This window comes from Pelmatolapia mariae, linkage group LG16_19, assembly GCF_036321145.2.
Source record: "Pelmatolapia mariae isolate MD_Pm_ZW linkage group LG16_19, Pm_UMD_F_2, whole genome shotgun sequence".
In the NCBI taxonomy this organism is placed as follows: Eukaryota; Metazoa; Chordata; class Actinopteri; order Cichliformes; family Cichlidae; genus Pelmatolapia; species Pelmatolapia mariae.
This window is the reverse complement of record NC_086241.1, coordinates 26,648,471-26,667,482: the sequence shown is the minus strand read 5'-3', so window position 1 is coordinate 26,667,482 and position 19,012 is coordinate 26,648,471. Positions and strand designations below refer to the sequence as shown.

General features: G+C 38.2%; 2 protein-coding genes across 2 annotated transcripts in view; both read right to left on the bottom strand.

The window, feature by feature from the left end:
• Window positions 1-9,530, bottom strand: part of neb (nebulin) — a 69,676-nt gene extending 60,146 nt beyond the window's left edge. Inside the window, exons 1-3 of the mRNA XM_063497579.1 lie at window positions 9,445-9,530; window positions 4,622-4,775; window positions 2,015-2,101 (exon numbers count right to left, since the gene is read on the bottom strand). Of these exons, the coding sequence (XP_063353649.1) occupies window positions 2,015-2,101; window positions 4,622-4,775; window positions 9,445-9,530 (327 nt within the window). The remainder of the gene's footprint in view (window positions 1-2,014; window positions 2,102-4,621; window positions 4,776-9,444) is intronic.
• Window positions 9,531-9,668: 138 nt separating this feature from the next.
• On the bottom strand, window positions 9,669-18,793 carry arl5a (ADP-ribosylation factor-like 5A). The gene is made up of 6 exons (XM_063499815.1): window positions 18,440-18,793; window positions 12,769-12,829; window positions 12,458-12,605; window positions 12,223-12,306; window positions 11,636-11,787; window positions 9,669-10,316 (listed from the first exon to the last, which is right to left on the bottom strand). The coding sequence occupies exons 1-6, from the start codon at window positions 18,483-18,485 to the stop codon at window positions 10,268-10,270; spliced, it is 540 nt and encodes a 179-aa protein (XP_063355885.1). The 5' UTR covers window positions 18,486-18,793; the 3' UTR covers window positions 9,669-10,267.
• Between the last annotated feature and the right edge of the window lie 219 nt (window positions 18,794-19,012).

Sequence of the window (19,012 nt, the reverse complement as noted above, 5' to 3'; positions counted from 1 at the left end):
TATAATGCGGGGGTGCTGTATTTAGTTTCTGACGCTTACATATAAATAAACTAAATAAAAGAAAAATCCCACTCACCTCAGTTAATTTAGAATTTAGAGGGTTTTCTTTTAACTTTTTGTAAATATGCAAATGTAAATTTTTATATGTAGTTTCTAGTGACGACTTAGTCACTGACAGTCTCTCACATACATCCCCATCCAGGAATAGCACTTCTAATTTCTAACTTCATGCCTTCCTTCTTCTTAGGATGAAGAGCGTTTATATAACATAAGGTTGAACATTAAGAGACAAGAGACCTTAAAATCTAGGTTAAATGAAAGAAAAGCCAGAGCTGAGAAAGAACATCTCAATCGTTTTTATCAACATTTGTAAGCGGCTTCAGTATATGAATCTCTCAGACAGGAGAGAACCATAGGTGTAGATGAACCACTGTAACTAAGCATCCCTACAGTTCAATGCAAAAACACTCCTTGTCTGCAGGCCACATTCTTCCACGCATCCACCTCCCATAAGCGAATTTCTAGCACTGTGATATTAACCTGTTCCAGCCTATCAGGGGCTGATTTACAGCACAGTGGCCCGTCTAATTTTCTCCCCTCCCTTTCCTCCTTCGTCCACTCTCTGCCAACGTGCTCCAGAAGTCCATTTCTAAATTTGCCTGAATGCCAGATAGAGAACTGTACACTTTGCTCCTTAATGACCTGAGAATTGAAGTCATTTTTTAAAACTTTTTAGTGTTTATTATTATTATGATATAGAAACAAGTAAGAAATTTGAAAAGAAATAACTTAACTAATGAGTTTTTCAATGTTTATGTATTATGTATTAAACTAAGCACGTTTTATGTCTGACCTGGACAGCACTATGTTTCTCCCCATTCTGTAAATTAAATACGAAGCCGTCCTACATTTTATTGAAAACAATGCATCTTTTCTCCGCAGTACAGATGAAAGTTCTAGTGAAATCAGAGTGTATTGATTTTGTGCGTAATTATCTTTCCTACCTCCCAAACGATTTACATCTTTTCACAAAAGGTAGTAAATCTGTTTGAAACAGTTGATATGTTATATGGGAGTTAAATGATTTTTTTAAAAAATGTTTGCTTGGTTTGGATATTCTGACAACCAAGAGCAGTCATTCAGACTCCCCTATAAGATATCAGCAATATTAAGTTTGAACAAATACGAGGCTAACTTTAATCCTAGTTCACCAGGAAATATGGGATTAAATGTTAGCCTTCTGCTTTCACTCTTCCATCAGACACTGTCACAGAGACACTGAACAAGACAATAATTCATATGCAAAAAGGACTCTAAAAGCAGCAAAACTGGGATGAACTCATGGGGGATGTGAGCACTCAATCTGGAGAAATATTTCACATGGGAAAATAGTAACTTCCAGAAACTGGCACACCCCCAAACTGCATGTAATCCAATCTTTGCGTGTCTATCATACACAGGGGGGACGCTATGGGGATTTAGGTGCCAATAGATCATTGCAATATATATTCCTCCTCAAGCAGTTTAGTGAATTCAAATGCTGGGATCTTTGGAAAAAAGTCACTTTACATGTCAGACTTGTATGATTACATCTGCTTTACATGTGTTGCTGTCTGGCATATGTCAAAGGCTCAATTAAAGGTATTTGCAATGCCAAAAGGACACAAATAAAATGCAACATTATATAATTTATAGAACTTTTTTTCCATAATTGACTGTTAAGGGCAATCCAGGACTTAAAACCCATCAGAAGGAGTCCATCTGAAACAGGATATACCAGCAGTCATGTATGTCTCCCTCCATGAACTGCTGACTGTAAGGGGTATCGTCACTAACCAAACTATTCATAGGGCCTTCCACTGGACTTGGAGATCCCACACTTAAATTTATTAAATGATATCACAGCTGAAGTTCTATTATCCAGATCAAAAGCCAAAATATAAAAAATACAACAACAGTACTTTAGAATTTATTTACATATGCGATTAAGAAGGGATCCACTTACCCTTTCCACAACCTCCTCCTCCTCCTCCTCCTCATATTCTTCATATTCTTCATATTCCTCTACAATTTCCGTCATTTTGAGACGGTTTGAGAGATTCTACACAAAACACAGATCACATTTTCAGGTATGCGTTACTCTGAGGGAGTAATATATATACACATAAATTTTAAAAAACACAGTGTAGTAAAACATAAATGTTCTACGTGTTCTTTCAAAATAAAATCAAAAATTTTAAATGGGATACAAAGGGACTTAGAGAAGATATCAAAGGACGGCTACACCAGGGATATTTCAACCCTCCTCTTTTTGTATATGTTATATTTATGTAAACATATATATAAACTATAACAGCAGCATACTGGCGTTTAAACAATGTCCTTGCCATACCAGCAAAGGTGTCTCGCAGTAATCTCTGACAGTAAGGAAGCCTCACTTTCCATCCAACAGGGCCTCAAACTGACAGTCCAACTCTGTGATTTGCCCAATTCCTAAACAAAACAATAACACAATGTGTAAAACACCTTACAACTTATTCAATGAATAATTAAACAGGACGATCTGCAGAGTTTACTGTAATAGGCGAGACACTGACTAATTTTAATAGGCATCTGATTTTGAATATGTGACTGCCACCCTTCCTCCCTTATGTGCCACAACACAGTTCAAAGAACTGTGCCTCCTGGCTGAAGGTTGGCGACAGCTGTCCAACAGCGCTCCAGCTATTTGACATGTAAGCTAATGCCACAGCCTGATTGGCTGACTCTGTTTAGCAAATGGAGATGCAATACCTTCTGAGGCTGCAGGTTAAATATAGGATTGCATACTAACTACCTTTTTTAGTACATGGATGCTCTCTCTTTGTATTAATATATCTATATTTTCTCTGCAAAAGAACTAAAGAAATTGCCAGAATCATAGAGGTAGAAGGATGAAAAAGCCGGAAAGCTTCAGAGACTTTGGAAAGAAAACAAAAAGATTCAGACTGCTGCTGAAATTTCAGATACATCCAAAGGATGGCCTTGTCTGAAGTGACTTGGAGAGTCTTGTAGTTCTGGATTGTTTGGTTACTCCTTCAATGTGTAAAAGATTGTTCACACTCCTTATTCCTCAGCAGGGTATTCTTGGATCCAGATGGCAGCCGAGGATGGAAATAATGGATCTCCAAGCAGATGGAAAGCCATGCAGGGTGCAGACAACATGGATATTTGTTGTTTTTTGTATCCTTTCCTTTGCTTACCGGTTATGTTAAAGTTTATTGGTCTCCCAAGCCACCAAAGCCTCCCCAGCTTCCCTCCAGAGAAACGCTGGGCGACAGCACACAGCTGCGGTTTCTACCCAGGTTATCATGTGGCTGACACAGCCAATCACAGAGAACTGCTCTCGAGTTTCAAAATCTAAATATACCTATGTGATCCTTTCAGAAAAGAGCACCTGTTGAGGGTAATGCATCAGCGGTACAGTTATGAGGAAGGCAGTGGGCACTGGCAGTGGGGTCTCAGGAACACAAAAGTAAAGCCAGACTGTGACAGTGCTACCCAGTGCAAATGGCTTTGTGACAGATGTAATGTTGACAAGCAGCAATTTTCTGTAAAAGATATGGAACTACGTATGACCAAGGCGTGAGCCGGCGAGGAGAAGGCTAGGTTAAAGCCGAGCATGGTTCTCAGTGTTGAGGTCATCCATCAGCTGATCCTGAGCTGACTACATACATGACTACTAAGAATCAGGTCAACATCAAGCTGAGGATACAAACTGAGAAATAAGCATATGCCTCCAAAAAATACAAATTAAAAATGAATAGCTACTCGAAGGTGTTGCTACTACACCACCAATACCCCTTGAATCAGAAATAAGCCTCTTAGAAACTAAAATGTCTAAGAAAGTCTTGATTAATGTATTGGAATTAGGACTGAGAACATCTAAATAATATATTTTTTAAATGATTTTTTTGCATTGCAATCCTTTAAAATACATCTTTCCTGTTTTACTGCCACAAAAACAGTTTTAGGATTGTTAAATTCATTGTATTCCTCACTGTCACATGTTTTTTGTGCACATCAAATGAAGACATTTTCAAAACATGAACAACCATAAAAGTGCAAAATATTGCAATCCTATTGCTGAAAATACATTTTAAACTTTGTTTGGAAGTTTGAATTAATGCTTAAACTGTAAGCTGCAATGGCCAATTCACCAGCTGCCCAATGCTTTCTATTAAGTTAAAAACACCAAGAGAAGAAATCAATATTTCTGCCATCACAGGGGCAGCTCTAGCTGTTATCCTTTTTCATTCTATAAAACAGAGTAATATAGTTTAGCACCTCAAAGGTGAAGCAGCTGGTACTTTTTTTAACAGTGAATTTCCAGGCCAGTACAGCAGAACACTCAGGTGTCATGTGAGACACATGCAAAAAAAAAAAAAGCATTTTGCTATTATAAATAAATCAAGAACTATTTCTGGACCTCAACCATACAGCTGAAGCCCTGTGGTAGCTATAATTAACACAGCAATTCACTGTAAATGTATAGAAGACCAAGAAGTACCCTGCATTTTCTGTTCAGATGATGTGCCTCTATCGCTCTGGTATTTTATATTATTACTCTCACTCACTGCACCAGGAGCAGGGTGCTACCCGAGGACGAGATGGACAGCAGCAGCTGAATATCTCCTCTCTCGCTCAGTGTTCCTCTCTTGAAAGTGGTGGTGACCCTCCATTCTCTTATGAACTGGATGCTTGCTGCTTGGTCCTCATTGGCAACATCACTGCAACTAAAACAAAACAACAACTTATGTTTAAAAGAGTGAGCTCACTTTTCCAGTTACCCCAAGAGATATCTACCCATGGTATATACAGTATCTGATGAGGACAGATAAAAATATTCTAGGCCTTACATTTCAGTTCCAAGTTCTGATTTTTTATTTTGGATATTTCTTGCTTGTCCCCATAGAGTGGAATATGAAAATTGCTCCTGAGAAGAATGAGAAACAAAATATAGTCAGTGGCATCACAAATCCCAGATGGATTATTAAATATAGTTTCTTATTGATTTTCTAAATCTAACAACAAACAACTGTTTTAATAGTTGCAGTTTCTTTTGGAAGCATGTGCACTATTTAAAGTTCAGATTTTATGGTGCATCGAAGATAATTATGATTCTGCCATCCCAGTGCCAAAGACACCCAAGGAGGTGGCTATGTGATGCATAGTCATTGGGAAAAAAACGACTGATGACCAGTGAAACCAGAACACAACAGCTGCAAGACAGACAGCTACAACACAAACACTGCCAAGGGTAAATGATAAACCACCAGCACCTAGGACAAGTATGAAGCCCAGTGAGGTAAGAAGCTTAAAATTAAACTAGATGGTCAGTCATAGAGGAACTTTGCCAAAAAGATGCAGGTGATATCATAAATAATAACCTATCAAAATGTATAAATGATGATATATATACCCTACTTTTTCTAGCTCTATCAGACACATGCAATAAGCTGGCTGGTTCTTGTAAGCAAGAGCTGGACTGATTTAATAATAAAATATATATATTTTTTGATGATTGAACAGTCTATATTAGCATCATTGTTGTGAAGACACTCACTGACCACCTGTTCAACTGCTCATTAACACAAATGTCTAATTAGCCGTTCACGTGGTAGTAACAAGTACTGAGACATATAGACATGGTAGAAATGACCTGCTGAAATACAAAGAGAGCATCAGAATTAGGAAGAAAGGTGCCAGATAGGCTGGTCTGTGTATTTCAGAAACTGATCTACTGGGATTTTCCCACACAACCATTCAGGGTTCATAGAGAATGGTCTAAAACAGAGAAAATATGTAGTGAGCTGCAGTTTTCTGTGAAAAAATGTCTCTCTAATGCCAGACGTTAAAGAGTAACGCTCAGTCTGCTTCAAGCTGATAAAAAGGTAGTAGTACCTCAATTACCAGTCTTTATAATCAAATTATGCATAAGAGCATCTCTGAACACACAGTACCTTCAAGCAGCTGGACTAAAACAGCAGAAGACTACATCGGGTGGAGCTCCTGTGAGCTAAGAACAGGAAGGGGAGGCTACATTTTGCACAGGCTCACCAAAGCAGGACAAAAGAAGAATGGAAAAATATTGTCCGATGAGCCTCAATTTCTGGTGTATTAGATTTGAATTTGGTTTAAACAACATGAAAACATGTCTCCATCCTGCCTTAAATAAATCGTTCAGGCTGACACACTTTGGGCCCCCTACCTGAGTGTTGCTGCTGACCATGTCCATCTTGATGGATAATGTGCCTTTTCACAAAACTCAGATCATCTCAAACTGGTTTCTTGAATATTGCAGTATGCTCACTGTACTCAAATGGCCTCCACGGTCACCAGATCTCAGTCCATCGCAGCTCCTTTGGATGTGGTGGAACTGCAGATTTGCATCATGGATGCACAGCTGACAAATCTGCAGCAGCTGTGTGATGCTGTGATGTTAATATTGACAAAACCTCTGCGGAATTTTTCAGCACCTTGTTGAATCGATGCCACAAAGAATTAAGACAGTTTTGAAGACCTAAGGTGATCCAACCCAGTACCTGTAAAGTGTACCAGCTTTCAAACACACTTCTGCGGGAATTGCAGTAGCTGGCACATACTCAAAATAAAGTGAGGACACACTGGTCTGCTATTCTGCACTCTGTATTTATGAAATGTTTAGTGCTGTCTAGACTATTTATTGGTATTTTGGTGAAAGGGCTTTATTTAGAGTTGACATGCCCACTACAATAAAATCTGCTTTTAATGAAGCATGTACAGTCTGAAAATATGAGACGCTATAGACCAAAGTCACTACTGTGTGAGCTTTAATAACAATGACACATCTGTTGAAACATTTGCATCATTAAATAAACAAATCAGCACAGGTATGAGAAAAGTGAAAGAGTATGCAAAGCACATGAGTCCATGTCTCTAAATTTTCCTAATTTTATTATATATATCCAGAGGTTAAAGCAGGACAGAACGATCCGGAATGACATTCCAGCTTTTCCACTAAATGCGTAATCAAATAGGCGAGTTAAATTTCAGTGTGCTGCAGCCTGGTGTTGTTTCCAGTTGAAGGCATGGAAAATGTAGTCAGTAAATTACAAACAAACATTATCCCACTGTCTTGCTGACACTGTCAACACAATACAATGCCTGTTATTCATTCAAGGTGCAGGTCAAATCAAATCAAATCAAATCACTTTTATTGTCACATCACATGTGCAGGTACACTGGTGCAGTACATGTGAGTGAAATTCTTGTGTGCGAGCTTCACAAGCAACAGAGTTGTGCAAAATACAATAATGTAAAACAAGCAAAATATAAAAATGGCTAATCTAAAAAGTAATAAATATATGTACAATATGTAAAGGTATATACATTACTGAATGTGTATACTAAATATGTTTTTCTACGTGTGTGTGTTTGAGTGTGTATATAGTATATATATACATGTTTTACAAATGAAATAAAGTAAACAATAAAATAAGATATATAAAATATACAGAGGTTGGTATGTGCAAAACAGTGGTATTTATATACAGTATGGAGTGCATAATGTTGAAGTTCCAGTAGTGAGGGTGAGGTGTCTATGACGTGTTCAGCAGTCTGATGGCCTGATGGAAAAAGCTGTCTCTCAGTCTGCTGGTACGGGACCGGATGCTGCAGAACCTCCTTCCTGATGGAAGTAGTCTGAACAGTTTATGGCTGGGGTGACTGGAGTCCTTGATGATCCTCCCCGCTTTCCTCAGGCACCGCTTCCTGTAGATGTCTTGGAGGGAGGGAAGCTCACCTCCAATTATCCGTTCAGCACACCGCACTACTCTCTGGAGAGCTTTGCGGTTGTGAGCGGTGCTGTTGCCGTACCAGGTGGTGATGCATCCAGTGAGGATGCTCTCAATGGCACAGCGATAGAAGGTCCTGAGGATGCGGGGGCTCATGCCGAATCTTTTCAGTCTCCTGAGAAAGAAGAGGCGCTGCTGCGCCTTCTTCACTGTTTTGGTGAAAATAAAGTTGGGATTGGGGAACTTCAACATATAGTGAGCATAAAGAGAGCAACTGTGCTTAAAGTCCCGTCTCCCAGGGAGGGAAAAAATAGTGATGGCCACCAGTGCTACCCCTCAACTTCCTAGTAGATGCGCCTATGGTGTAAATTTGAAAATCCTATGTTATTTTCAAAAAAGCTGACTTCTGACCTTGAGGTCGAGGTCATTGAGATTCAAACTCACAGGGATTTTTAGTAGCTGGACCTATGGTATGAATTTCAAAATCCTATGTCACCTCATTCTCAAGTTCTTCCATTTACAAACTTGGGTGTCCAGGCTGCCTGCCCCCCTGGCAGAGTGACAATAATACCGCATGAGCTATTGGCTGAGGGGTAAAAACATCTGAGAGTCAGAGAAAGAAGTCAGAAAGTCAATGAGAGGACAGGAGAGGAATTTATATATCCAATGTATATACCAGCTTCTGAAGTGGGGCATCCCTGAAAAAGCTAGAAAACCACTGGGCTAAATAAATATTAAATCTACTGTCATGGCAGATTTTACATCTTCTTACATGTTGATAAATTGTGCTGTCTAAATCTATAAAGAGTAAAAGTAAAATTCAGAGTCAACAGAGCACGGGTCAGCAGATCACAGCATGCTCACAAAGAAAACTAATTTACGGGAACAAAGAATATAAATTATTGTTAGAAGTTATTCTTTTTCACATGCTGTACTCCTTCACCTGATCTAAGGGTTTAACTCCTAGGTACAGCTCGTGTCTAGTGAATATGAAGTGTCTGTGTTTATTTTTAGATTTTACTACATTTGCAAATACTTTCCATTGTGCAGGTCATGTTGGACTTCACTGCAATTAAATTGGTCAAGACTTACCATACAGAAAAGCATCTGACTGCTCTTTGGTTTCGCTCCAAGAGAGACCTTTTAGCCTCTTTTGAAGAACAGATTAGAATAAAAACAAGTGAAGAACTGCAGAGCTGGGTGAATTAGAAAATAGTGGACTTACTACTTCTGGTGACACTTTCAGGACTTTATATAGCAGTATTTGCAAACTCGTGGAATGACTAATGCTTTAAATCACCTCAATGTGATCTCAGTGCTACAGATATCCAAACATTTATTAAAAGGTTTAAATGTCCCAGCCAAAAAGATAATCAAGTCAAACCATGGCAAGAGATTTGGGAGTCAGTTGAGGTCGGATGTCAAATTAAACCAATGGAAGCGGAATGGAAACCCTATAACATAGACTGGCTTTGGTTTCTGTTGGTTTTGATTTTTCTGTTTCAGTTGTGACAACCCTGCCATGCAGTCCTTACACAACTGTGTCTTTTCCTCTTAATCAGGCACTGTGTGCTGCCTACATTTTATACCTGGTCCCTTCTTCTCTTTCTGAATCCCTCTGCCTTCCTACACTTTGGCTGTCTCTTCACTGTACTTCTGTAGGTGCTCGTCATCGTCCCTGAAAAGCATCAGGGACCACAAGCTCATGTGACGCATTCTGCCCCCTAAAGGACTAAAAAAAGAAAACATCCAGTCACACTCACAGCATTCAATATGGTTCACAGATGTCTCTGGAAAAAGCAGATGCAAAAGAAGAGTCGCCAGAAAGAAATACTCATTCATGACACAATGCAATTCACCTGAAACAAATAAAAACACTTTATTTCAGTGATTATTAACAAGGACTGAAAGGAAGAGGGCACACTGTGATTCTACCCTCCCCTCTGCATGTTTCAGTCGCCATCAACCATAATCGCTTGAACATTCTGCTGCAGGCACCAAGTTTGAAGGGAATACTGGACTGTTCACACAGAGAGGCAATTAAAAACCACCACAGCCAGTTCGGCAATACTGCAAGGCCACCATGGGCTAGACTCACACATAGCTCAAGAATAAGTCCATGTAGAGTTCCAAGGCAGATACGTTGCTGACCTCTGTGTGTTTTGCTCAAAGGAAAACCGTGCAGAAATTTCATTTTAAATAATTCGAGTCTCTTTGTTGTTCAACGTCCTTCTGAAAAGGTAATGGGTTTTTTTGTTCTCAGTTCAGATGCCTTTTGTAAAATAAATTATTACAGAAGTATATAAAGTTCTGGCAGCGGTCTGTCCATGTCAGCTTCACAAGGAAGAGGAGAAGGCCATCCATCAACTGACCTTACCCCCATCCTCATTTTCATATCTGAAGACAAAAATAAGAGAGAAGGGGCACACTCCTAATGAACGTGTTCAAAGTCATCATCTCACACGCAGCCGTGACATCATCCACTCAAGACCCTGGCACAACCTAGAGGTTAAAAAAGAAAGAAAGACATTGGTGGAAGAGAGTGGGAGAGAAAAACAAAGAGAAAAGCATTAAGATAAAAAAAAAAATTATACTGTACAAGAAAAAAAGTTTAAGGGAAACTAATTGCTAATACTCTGGGCCTGTTACTGGTGTTATTTAGTAAAAGAATATGAAAAATATTTAAAGTAATCACAAAATACTAAGTCTGCTAAATTTCACCCTTAATAAGCATCTCTTATTTTGCACCTGATGTGGCTCTGTGGTAGCTGTTGCTAGGAGTATTTAAGTGCATAATTGGCATGAACTGAAAAGAACTGAGCACCAGCGCCAAAGCTTTGGCTCTGTCCTATAAGTCATCATTAAGCCCCATCCTGAATCTTTACAGCCAAGTCACACATATTTCCGCAATAATACTGGTATCCTGATAAAACAGATGTTTTGTGAATTATTATAGGTAGCCAATTTATTTTATACAGTTGGCTGATGGGTTTGTAGTCTTTCATCAAATTTGTACACAGAGATCTTTCCATAATTAACACGATGAAAGCTCTAGGGTGCACAAAAGCCTCTGCATGTTTTTCAGTAGTACATATACGCGGTTCTGCTCGGCTTTAACTTTCTATTATCAGATCTGTGACACACTATATTAATACGTTTGCCAGAATACAGCAGTTAATGGGACTTATTGCTGCAATTTATAAATACCTGCCGTGTCAAACAGCATGCAGGGAAAAGGAAATACAAAAAAGAAGGACCACTGAGTGCATTTATGCACAAAACAGTAACTTCGTTAACATACAAATGGGTCGAGGCTTGAAGGTAAATAATGTTTTGTGTTCTTCTACAGATCAAAAAGATGCTGTTAGCCTTCCTGAGCTGTCAGATTTATCCACATACAGTCCCCAGCTATTTCTAACTGAAGAGAAACATATTGATTCTACTTTAGCTGACTCTCATTGATCTGAATTGCTGTTTCTGGAGAGAATCACATGCATGAAAGCTGCGCTTTTAATACTGTGGCTGGTACATTATTTGCTTCCTCATTGGGTCTGCTTTGTTTATGACTGGCTAATTTGTGCAGCTTTTGGTAGAAGGAGAGTCATTTGCTTCTTTGTTAATAAATGAGAGCAATGTTAGTAGATCACCCTCAACTTTCCACTCCCTCCAGTGCAATTTGGAGATTTTAGCCTCATGTTAAATTGCCCTGCTTAGTAAGTCTGACCCTTCATCACATTCTCCCTGCATAAAAGCAAATACTATATAATCATTAAATGCATACGTAAATTAAATTTTCTCATATAACAAGTTTATATCCTCACCCCTCTCCTGTGAGGGCACAACAGGCCTGGATGTGCCACTGGTGGTCTTTGACGGAGGTAAGCTGGAGGCTCTGGGAGATCTCAGCCACAGACATGCATCCTTTCACATCCTGCTTATTGGCAAAGATCAACAGTCCTGCCTTTCTCAAGTCCTGGAGGCCAGAGAAGAAACATCAAAAGAGAAGTCAAGATAAGGAAACATTTGTTTGCTTTATGTGTATTTTTAACACTGTGATGAGTTAACAGTACAGACAAAATCTCATTTACTGAAAAATGACTGATAGCATCAACTCAGAAAGACATTTCATATTCAGTGTACATACAATGAACCAGAAAACAATAATATTGCTACACACTTAAGTATATTTTCAGTAATATTTGAAATTTAAAAATGAAGCACCTTGCGATCAAGTTAATTTCTACTAGATTCTGACATCATGTGACAGAGCCTCATAAATAATGACTGCTGCATGGGACACATGGTTTCCATTATTTAATACAACAATCCATTAATATTAATTTGAATATATCTAATAAAATTACATTAAAATTATAAGCATCTTTGTCACTTTTTAAACGGTACTCACTTCATGTGCTAGCATTCTGTAGAGTTCTTCTTTGGTTACTGAGATCCTTTCTCTATCTGTGCTGTCGACCACCACAATTACAAACTAGTCGTAGAACAAAGGGAGAAATAATGGACAAGTAATTAAATAACAACCCCTCCCAAACCACAGGCACAGTCATACATAACAGCACTGTAAGGGGAAGTTTGCAGAGTTTTCTTTCATGTAGTCAGAGTGAGCCAACATAATCTCATACCTCTGTGTTTGTGTAGTATGTATTCCACGATGACCTAAGAGACTCCTGGCCTCCGATGTCCCACATCAAAAAATGAGTGTTGTTGACGACTATCTCCTCCACATTGCTCCCAATTGTTGGGGATGTGTGTACCACCTCATTCATTGAACTATTAACATAAAAACAATCTTTAGGTTCTGTTGACAAGCAACATTTACAGAATAGCCACATCCATTTTTAATACATTATATGACTTGAGGAAAAAAAAAAAAAAAACTAACTCAGAGGAAATATAAAGACGCTTACTGTACAAGTCAGATTTGGATACTTACAACTGATAAAGAATTGTGGTCTTGCCAGCATTGTCCAGGCCCACAATAATAACTTTGTGCTCTGAAAGGCAAAAAGACAAAGAAATCACAGACTAACAGTGACATCAATATCTGGGTTTAATTGCTAAGGACTAACTGATGTATGGCTCTTATGTAAACAAAGTGGTTGCTTCAAAAAAATGTCTGAATTGAGAGAATCAAACAATGACCTTTTTACTAATCCATACCGTCCTTTGGTACAAATTGTGTAGCTTCACACATCTAGCATCACTGGGACATTGTGATGCTGTGAACAGTGTACCTTCACAGCTACAGATGAGTTAGTGGGCGGTTTAAAGCAAGCTTGTAGAGTCAGGCTGCAGCCATCAGCGGCTGTGGATATAACATATAGACGTATCTTTCTAATGCACAAAAAAGCTTTAGTGAAAAAGATAAACAAGATGTGACAGCTAGGATCGATTTCCATCTTGCTGCTGATACAAACAGAAGGCAAGATGTCCAATAGCAGACACAAACATAAGTCAAAGGTAAGGTTTTAACTTTGGCCTAGAGTGAAGGAACAAAGCGCTGATTATTATTTTCTTAAAAAAAACAAAAAAAAAACCCAAAACCCTTATGTAAAATACTAGCTAGACAGAGCAACAGAACTAAAGGTCCTTTTCAAATGTAAAACGTCATTATGTTCCAATATTGCTGGTTGGTATAAGAGTACATTTGGTATACTGGTCATAATTTCTTGAATAACAGGAATTTTTCAATTTCTATTATCTAGGTGTATGGGTTAACTAGAGCCTGACCAGTAGTATTTGCTGATATACTGGTACCAGTATTTATAAATGAAAAATAAAAAGTAAAGAAGGAACAAGAGAAACATCATTCAACCGTGTTATGAGTGTTGATGTGAGGGCTGCAACAAGTAGTAAACTAAAAATATTTGTTGATGCAGAGTTTTATAAAACCATGTAAATGTTTATTACATTATTACAACAACATACTACAGCACGTCCTTGGGCCAGTATCAACTGCATTGTCTGCCATAACTGCACTAAATAGTAATGAGGCCCAAGAATGAAGGACAGAACAAGGGTAAATGGAAGGTGAATAAGATGGAAGAAAACTGGGGCAGAGACTTTAAAGAGCATGGCGGCATTTAACAGAAAAATGCTGCATACAGACTGGGTAAAGCTTTCACGTTTTTACATTATTGTAAATATTATTGTGAAAGTTGTTCTAGAATTTGTCGATGCAGTTTTCTGCAGAATAATGAACCTCTGTCCATTTTTACTTCTGAGAAACTCACTGCTCTACTAAGATGCTCTTTTCATACTCAGTTATGTTACTGGCCTGTCACCAGTTAACCTAGTTAGTTACCTAATAAAATCCTCCAGTTGTTTCTTTGTTTAGTAATGCTTACTTTTAGAGGATTTTGTGTCACTTTTTGTGTCACTGGTATCAAAATAAGCTAATATTTTTCATGAAACATTTGAACATTTGATGTCTTCTATGTTCTATTATTAATAAAATATGAGGTCATGAGATTTGCAAATCATTTTCTATTTACATTTTACAAAATTAAGTAACTTGGGGTTGTAATAAAATTGGGCTTTAAAATGAGGTTGTAATAACAACAACAATAATAATAATAATAATAATGATGATGATAACAACAACTTAATATACTGTGAAAATGCCTTACAGGTCATATAGCCCACCACTATGATGCCACCTCTAAGAGAGAGAGAGATGAGGACTGAGGAGGAACAAAGACTGGTTGATGTCATTAGAAAAAACTAGTGCATGACAGAAAAAGCATGCACTACCTTCTATTTGTATTAAGCTGAGCTTAACAGACTTATCTTCGTGTTTTGTTTATAGAAAAATCTTGCGTCACACGACAAATACACAAAGCATGCATTAAGTCTCATATTGATATAAGATTACTGGGATACAGCTCTTGCTGACATTTACGGATTAGGCAAAAACTGCAGCGTTTTGTTTTTTTGCAGTTTGTGGACTGAAAGTAGGGCTGGGCGATATGGCCTAAAATCAATATCACGATAAATTGAGCAGTTAACCTCGATAACGATAAATGGACGATAACCACCCCAAGTGCCAAAAAAACAAACGTTTTTTTTTTTTTTTCATTTGATGGGGCTGTGGCAGGCAGCATAGTTCCTCCAGTTATTTTGATAATATTATTCCCCCTAGACCTATTCATTGCAATTATATTATTACCACTTTAAAGGACTGTAAAATGTCACTGAAAATAAATGAAGACAATAGTAGTAACTACTTTTAGTGGTTAAGATTTATTAACTGAACAAAATAAAAAGTGTAGGATACAATATGTAACCATGCTCTCTAAAAAATGTGTATCCCTTGTAAACAAAATAGTTTAATAATAAATATGTTTCACATTGGCTATTCACAAAGTAAACAATGATTGTGCAAATGTAATGCCATCATGGACAAAGGCCTATCTCTGCTAAGGCCTTGAGGTACTATAACTTGTAAACAAATAATGTCACAAACACAAATGTCAATTGAACACAGAAAATCGAATTCGAATTGAATCTCATGGTTGTGCTGCAGGTGGTGGAAGAGGTTGGTTGTGTTACCTTGACTTGACGCAACAGTCTTTTTGCAGAGTTTACATTTAACAATTTTTTGATCAATATCATCCTTGTTGAATCCAAAATGTTGCCAAACGATTGATGATGCATTTTTTTTGTTAACAAGCGTCTCCTCTTCCTCCTCCACCAGCTCTACCTCCGTCGCTGCTGCTTCAACATTTAAATCGTCCTCCATTTGTTCACCCGTGTCTCGTCTTGTTACAGGTAGTAGAGTCATGTGACTCCACCCCGTCAAGTCTGTAACGTAGCACAGCGTCTTAAAGGGACATGAACATCGCCAACCTGCACATGCCTTTTCTTTTTTTTTTTAAATACCGAATTTACCGACACGGGCAAAATGACGTCGATGAGAGTCATAAATTTCGGTAACGATAAATTTTTGATATATCGCCCAGCCCTAACTGAAAGTTAAAAGAATATATATATATCAAACTATAGCTTTGCAGTTATTTTTTTAAGATTAGAAAAGTAAAGCAATCTAAGTTTGGCTTTTGCAGATCTCTACAGGCAAGCACACTGCAGCTCTTCCAACTACAGCGTTATCTGTACAAGTTGTATGTTCGAACAGTGTGTTATAGTTTTGTTTATGTAAATGTACATGGAAAACCCAACCTGTGTTACTCTGAATAAACTGCTATCATGAGATAAAACAGCCACTTTAAAGCTATAACATTTCATTTAAACTGGATACATAGACAAATATCAGCATTAGCCTGTCGGTTGAGACTCTTAAGTTAAGGTTCTTAAGTTTTGAATACTCCTATGCCTTTTAGCACATATGATCTATAATCTGTTATGCTGAAGAACACAGAACATCCCCAAACTAACCTTTGACAAAACAACTTGTAATTCAAGGAAATCATAGAAAGTCAACAACCAGTGTGTAATCACATACAGCTAAATCTTCAGCTAACAAAACTAAAACTAAAATCTCAAAACTGAGGAAGCGAAAACTTTTGCAAACAGATCTGTGCAAGGTGAAAAATGAGCTTTATATATGCATTCTACCACACACAAAAAGTAAATCAAACAGCTGAGAAGACACTTATTTCCAGAACAGAACTCATAGGCCTTACTATACTGTCTACTGCACAAAAGCTGAAAGAAGGCAAGGGCAGGGGACTGTTGTGCTAGAATAAAAAGGTCACACAGGTGTGAGCAAAGCTACTTGCACATATTCATACAAAGCAAACCGTTATTCTCTTTAAATGTGGCCTGCACAGTGGTTGAGTGGATTTACTTCCTCACCCAAAAGACAACTGCCATTGTTTTAAATTGGCCTGCCACAGGTGTGTTTATTAACTGTTTGGCTTAAGAAATGTCTTAAAATTCAGCAAAACACCAGCCAGAATTTGTCTGAGTTAAAGGTGGTGTGACATCTTCAGATTTCATGTGCGGCCTAACTTACTATGCATAACTGAAAGGTAGCTATTTTACTATATAATAGCATAAAAGGAGAGGGGATTGGAATAAGCAAATATTTAATTTAAAAAACCTTTAGTATATTTAAAATCTAGATGAACTTAAAAAATTCCCACTACTACTGTCTGCACAAATTTAACCCCACCTGTTGCCCAGAATATAGGATGGCCTGAGACAATTTCTAAAACAAATGGCTAAGTCAATACTGTAAACTTGGAAGCCATTAGTAAGCCAATACTGTGAACAAGGTTGTTTTCATGCCAACTAACACTAAACTGTCCAGACATCCAAGTTTGTAATGTCTAATCACATGTCATGTATGTTAATGTGCTTCTGCTCTTCCACTGGGTTGTCTCAGTCAGCTGGGTAAATGGTAAGACTTCTGAGATTTGGAAGCACAGCTCTGAGGCTACATCCAGGGATGACAATAAAAGCTTTTCAGGCTTCAGGGACAGGATGGGTACAAGAGCATAATTTAGAATTGAACAAATGGCAAATATCTGGTCCTCTCACTCAGATGTATTATTATAGTATTGTCTGGCCACAAAACAGCTTATATGCATCTTGACATTACTCCTATATGTTTCTGGCAGATATTTAAAACACTACTCCTTACAGGGATGACTTTTTTGTGTACATGACGACATTCTCTAACACATCAGTGTAAACTCTCCCATATGTGTTAAGTTAACTTGAGTTAGAGTGAAGCTAGGTGACTGTAAAGACCTGTTTTATGTTATGATTCACATTATTTTCATACACATTAAAGTATTTAATGATCCTTTGTGCCCCTACAGAAGAGACCACACCCATCTGGATAGACCTGTTTTATCGCAGGATAAGTGTGATCACTCAGAACGACTTCATATGTATTTGCTGTGATCCTTCCCTCTAAGTGGACAAGCGAACCCACACAACTCACCAACGAAACGGTTCCCAACAGAGCTGCTGGATCCCCTTACTGTAGGTGTCAAGGGTTCAGATTCTTCCTTTAATTTGTCACCTATCAGAAAACTCCTGACACTAATCTGATAAGATTAAGTAATCAAACTGGCAGTACAAAGTCAGTGTGATTCAGTCTAAAGTCATTCGCCTTGTTAACTGGGGAATTTTGCTGATGTAGCTGACTTCAGTGTGCTCTGTTGGTGTAGCCATCTCCAGTCTCAGTGCCGGTGTCAACCCGGACTGAACACTGCATCACACTGTACCTCGGGGTTCAAGTTACAGAGGTTTCGCAAGGACCTGTTTACTGATTCAAGATCACTAGCCAGGAATCTACTTGGTTTAGCCTATCTGCGCTCTAGAACCCGAGAGCATAAATAATCTAACACAAAGTTAATTCAGAAACGGAGCGCCATGTTCGCAGAAAAACTATCTTCGCCGGTCCATAGGTGAAATGCTGACCATAACGTTAAATATAAACGGTAAACCATGTGGCAACTTTTAAATTCACCGACAATACCAATAATGAAACAATAAAGGTCCCGTTAGGGACAGAAACTGGTTACACGGCTAATTATGAGAGAACAGACCAGCGGGCCTTCTCTGACCACGGAGCCCCCTTAGCTCCTACACCTTCGACAGTTTCATGATGAATGCCGCAGCACCATTCTTACCTTGGTGGTTAAAAAGCCTCCATAGCTTTGTAAATAGTATTCCCATGGCTGACGGTGATGAATTTCGATGCCAGCTTGTAACAATTCGCTGTACCTTAGCTAGCCAGCCTTGTTGTTCAGTCCTGCCAACTTCAACTAGCTAGCTAACTTGCTAACTACAACGACGATGACCTGCCAAAGCATTCAAATACAACTGCCATACTTATATGAACTGACTTCTACTCTACATGACCTACGGGGTGAAAATGTAGATCCGACGACAGATTTACTGTATGAAACAAAACCGAAAACGCTTAACACTGTCACTTGCTAGTTCGTATCAGCTGGCTGTTGTGAAGTACCCTGCGCTGTCAATCTTGCGCATGCGTGTCTAGTATCTTATGGAGAGCTATAAGGAAAGAAAAGCATTTATATATTATATTATATTATATTATATTATATTATATTATATTATATTATATGAAAACTTAATCCACAAAAGGTTTAATAATTATTAAATACAGTAACAGGTAAATTATTTTTTGTGAATATTTCTATAAGCAAAAAACAATAACAAAAAACCCCCCACTGGTA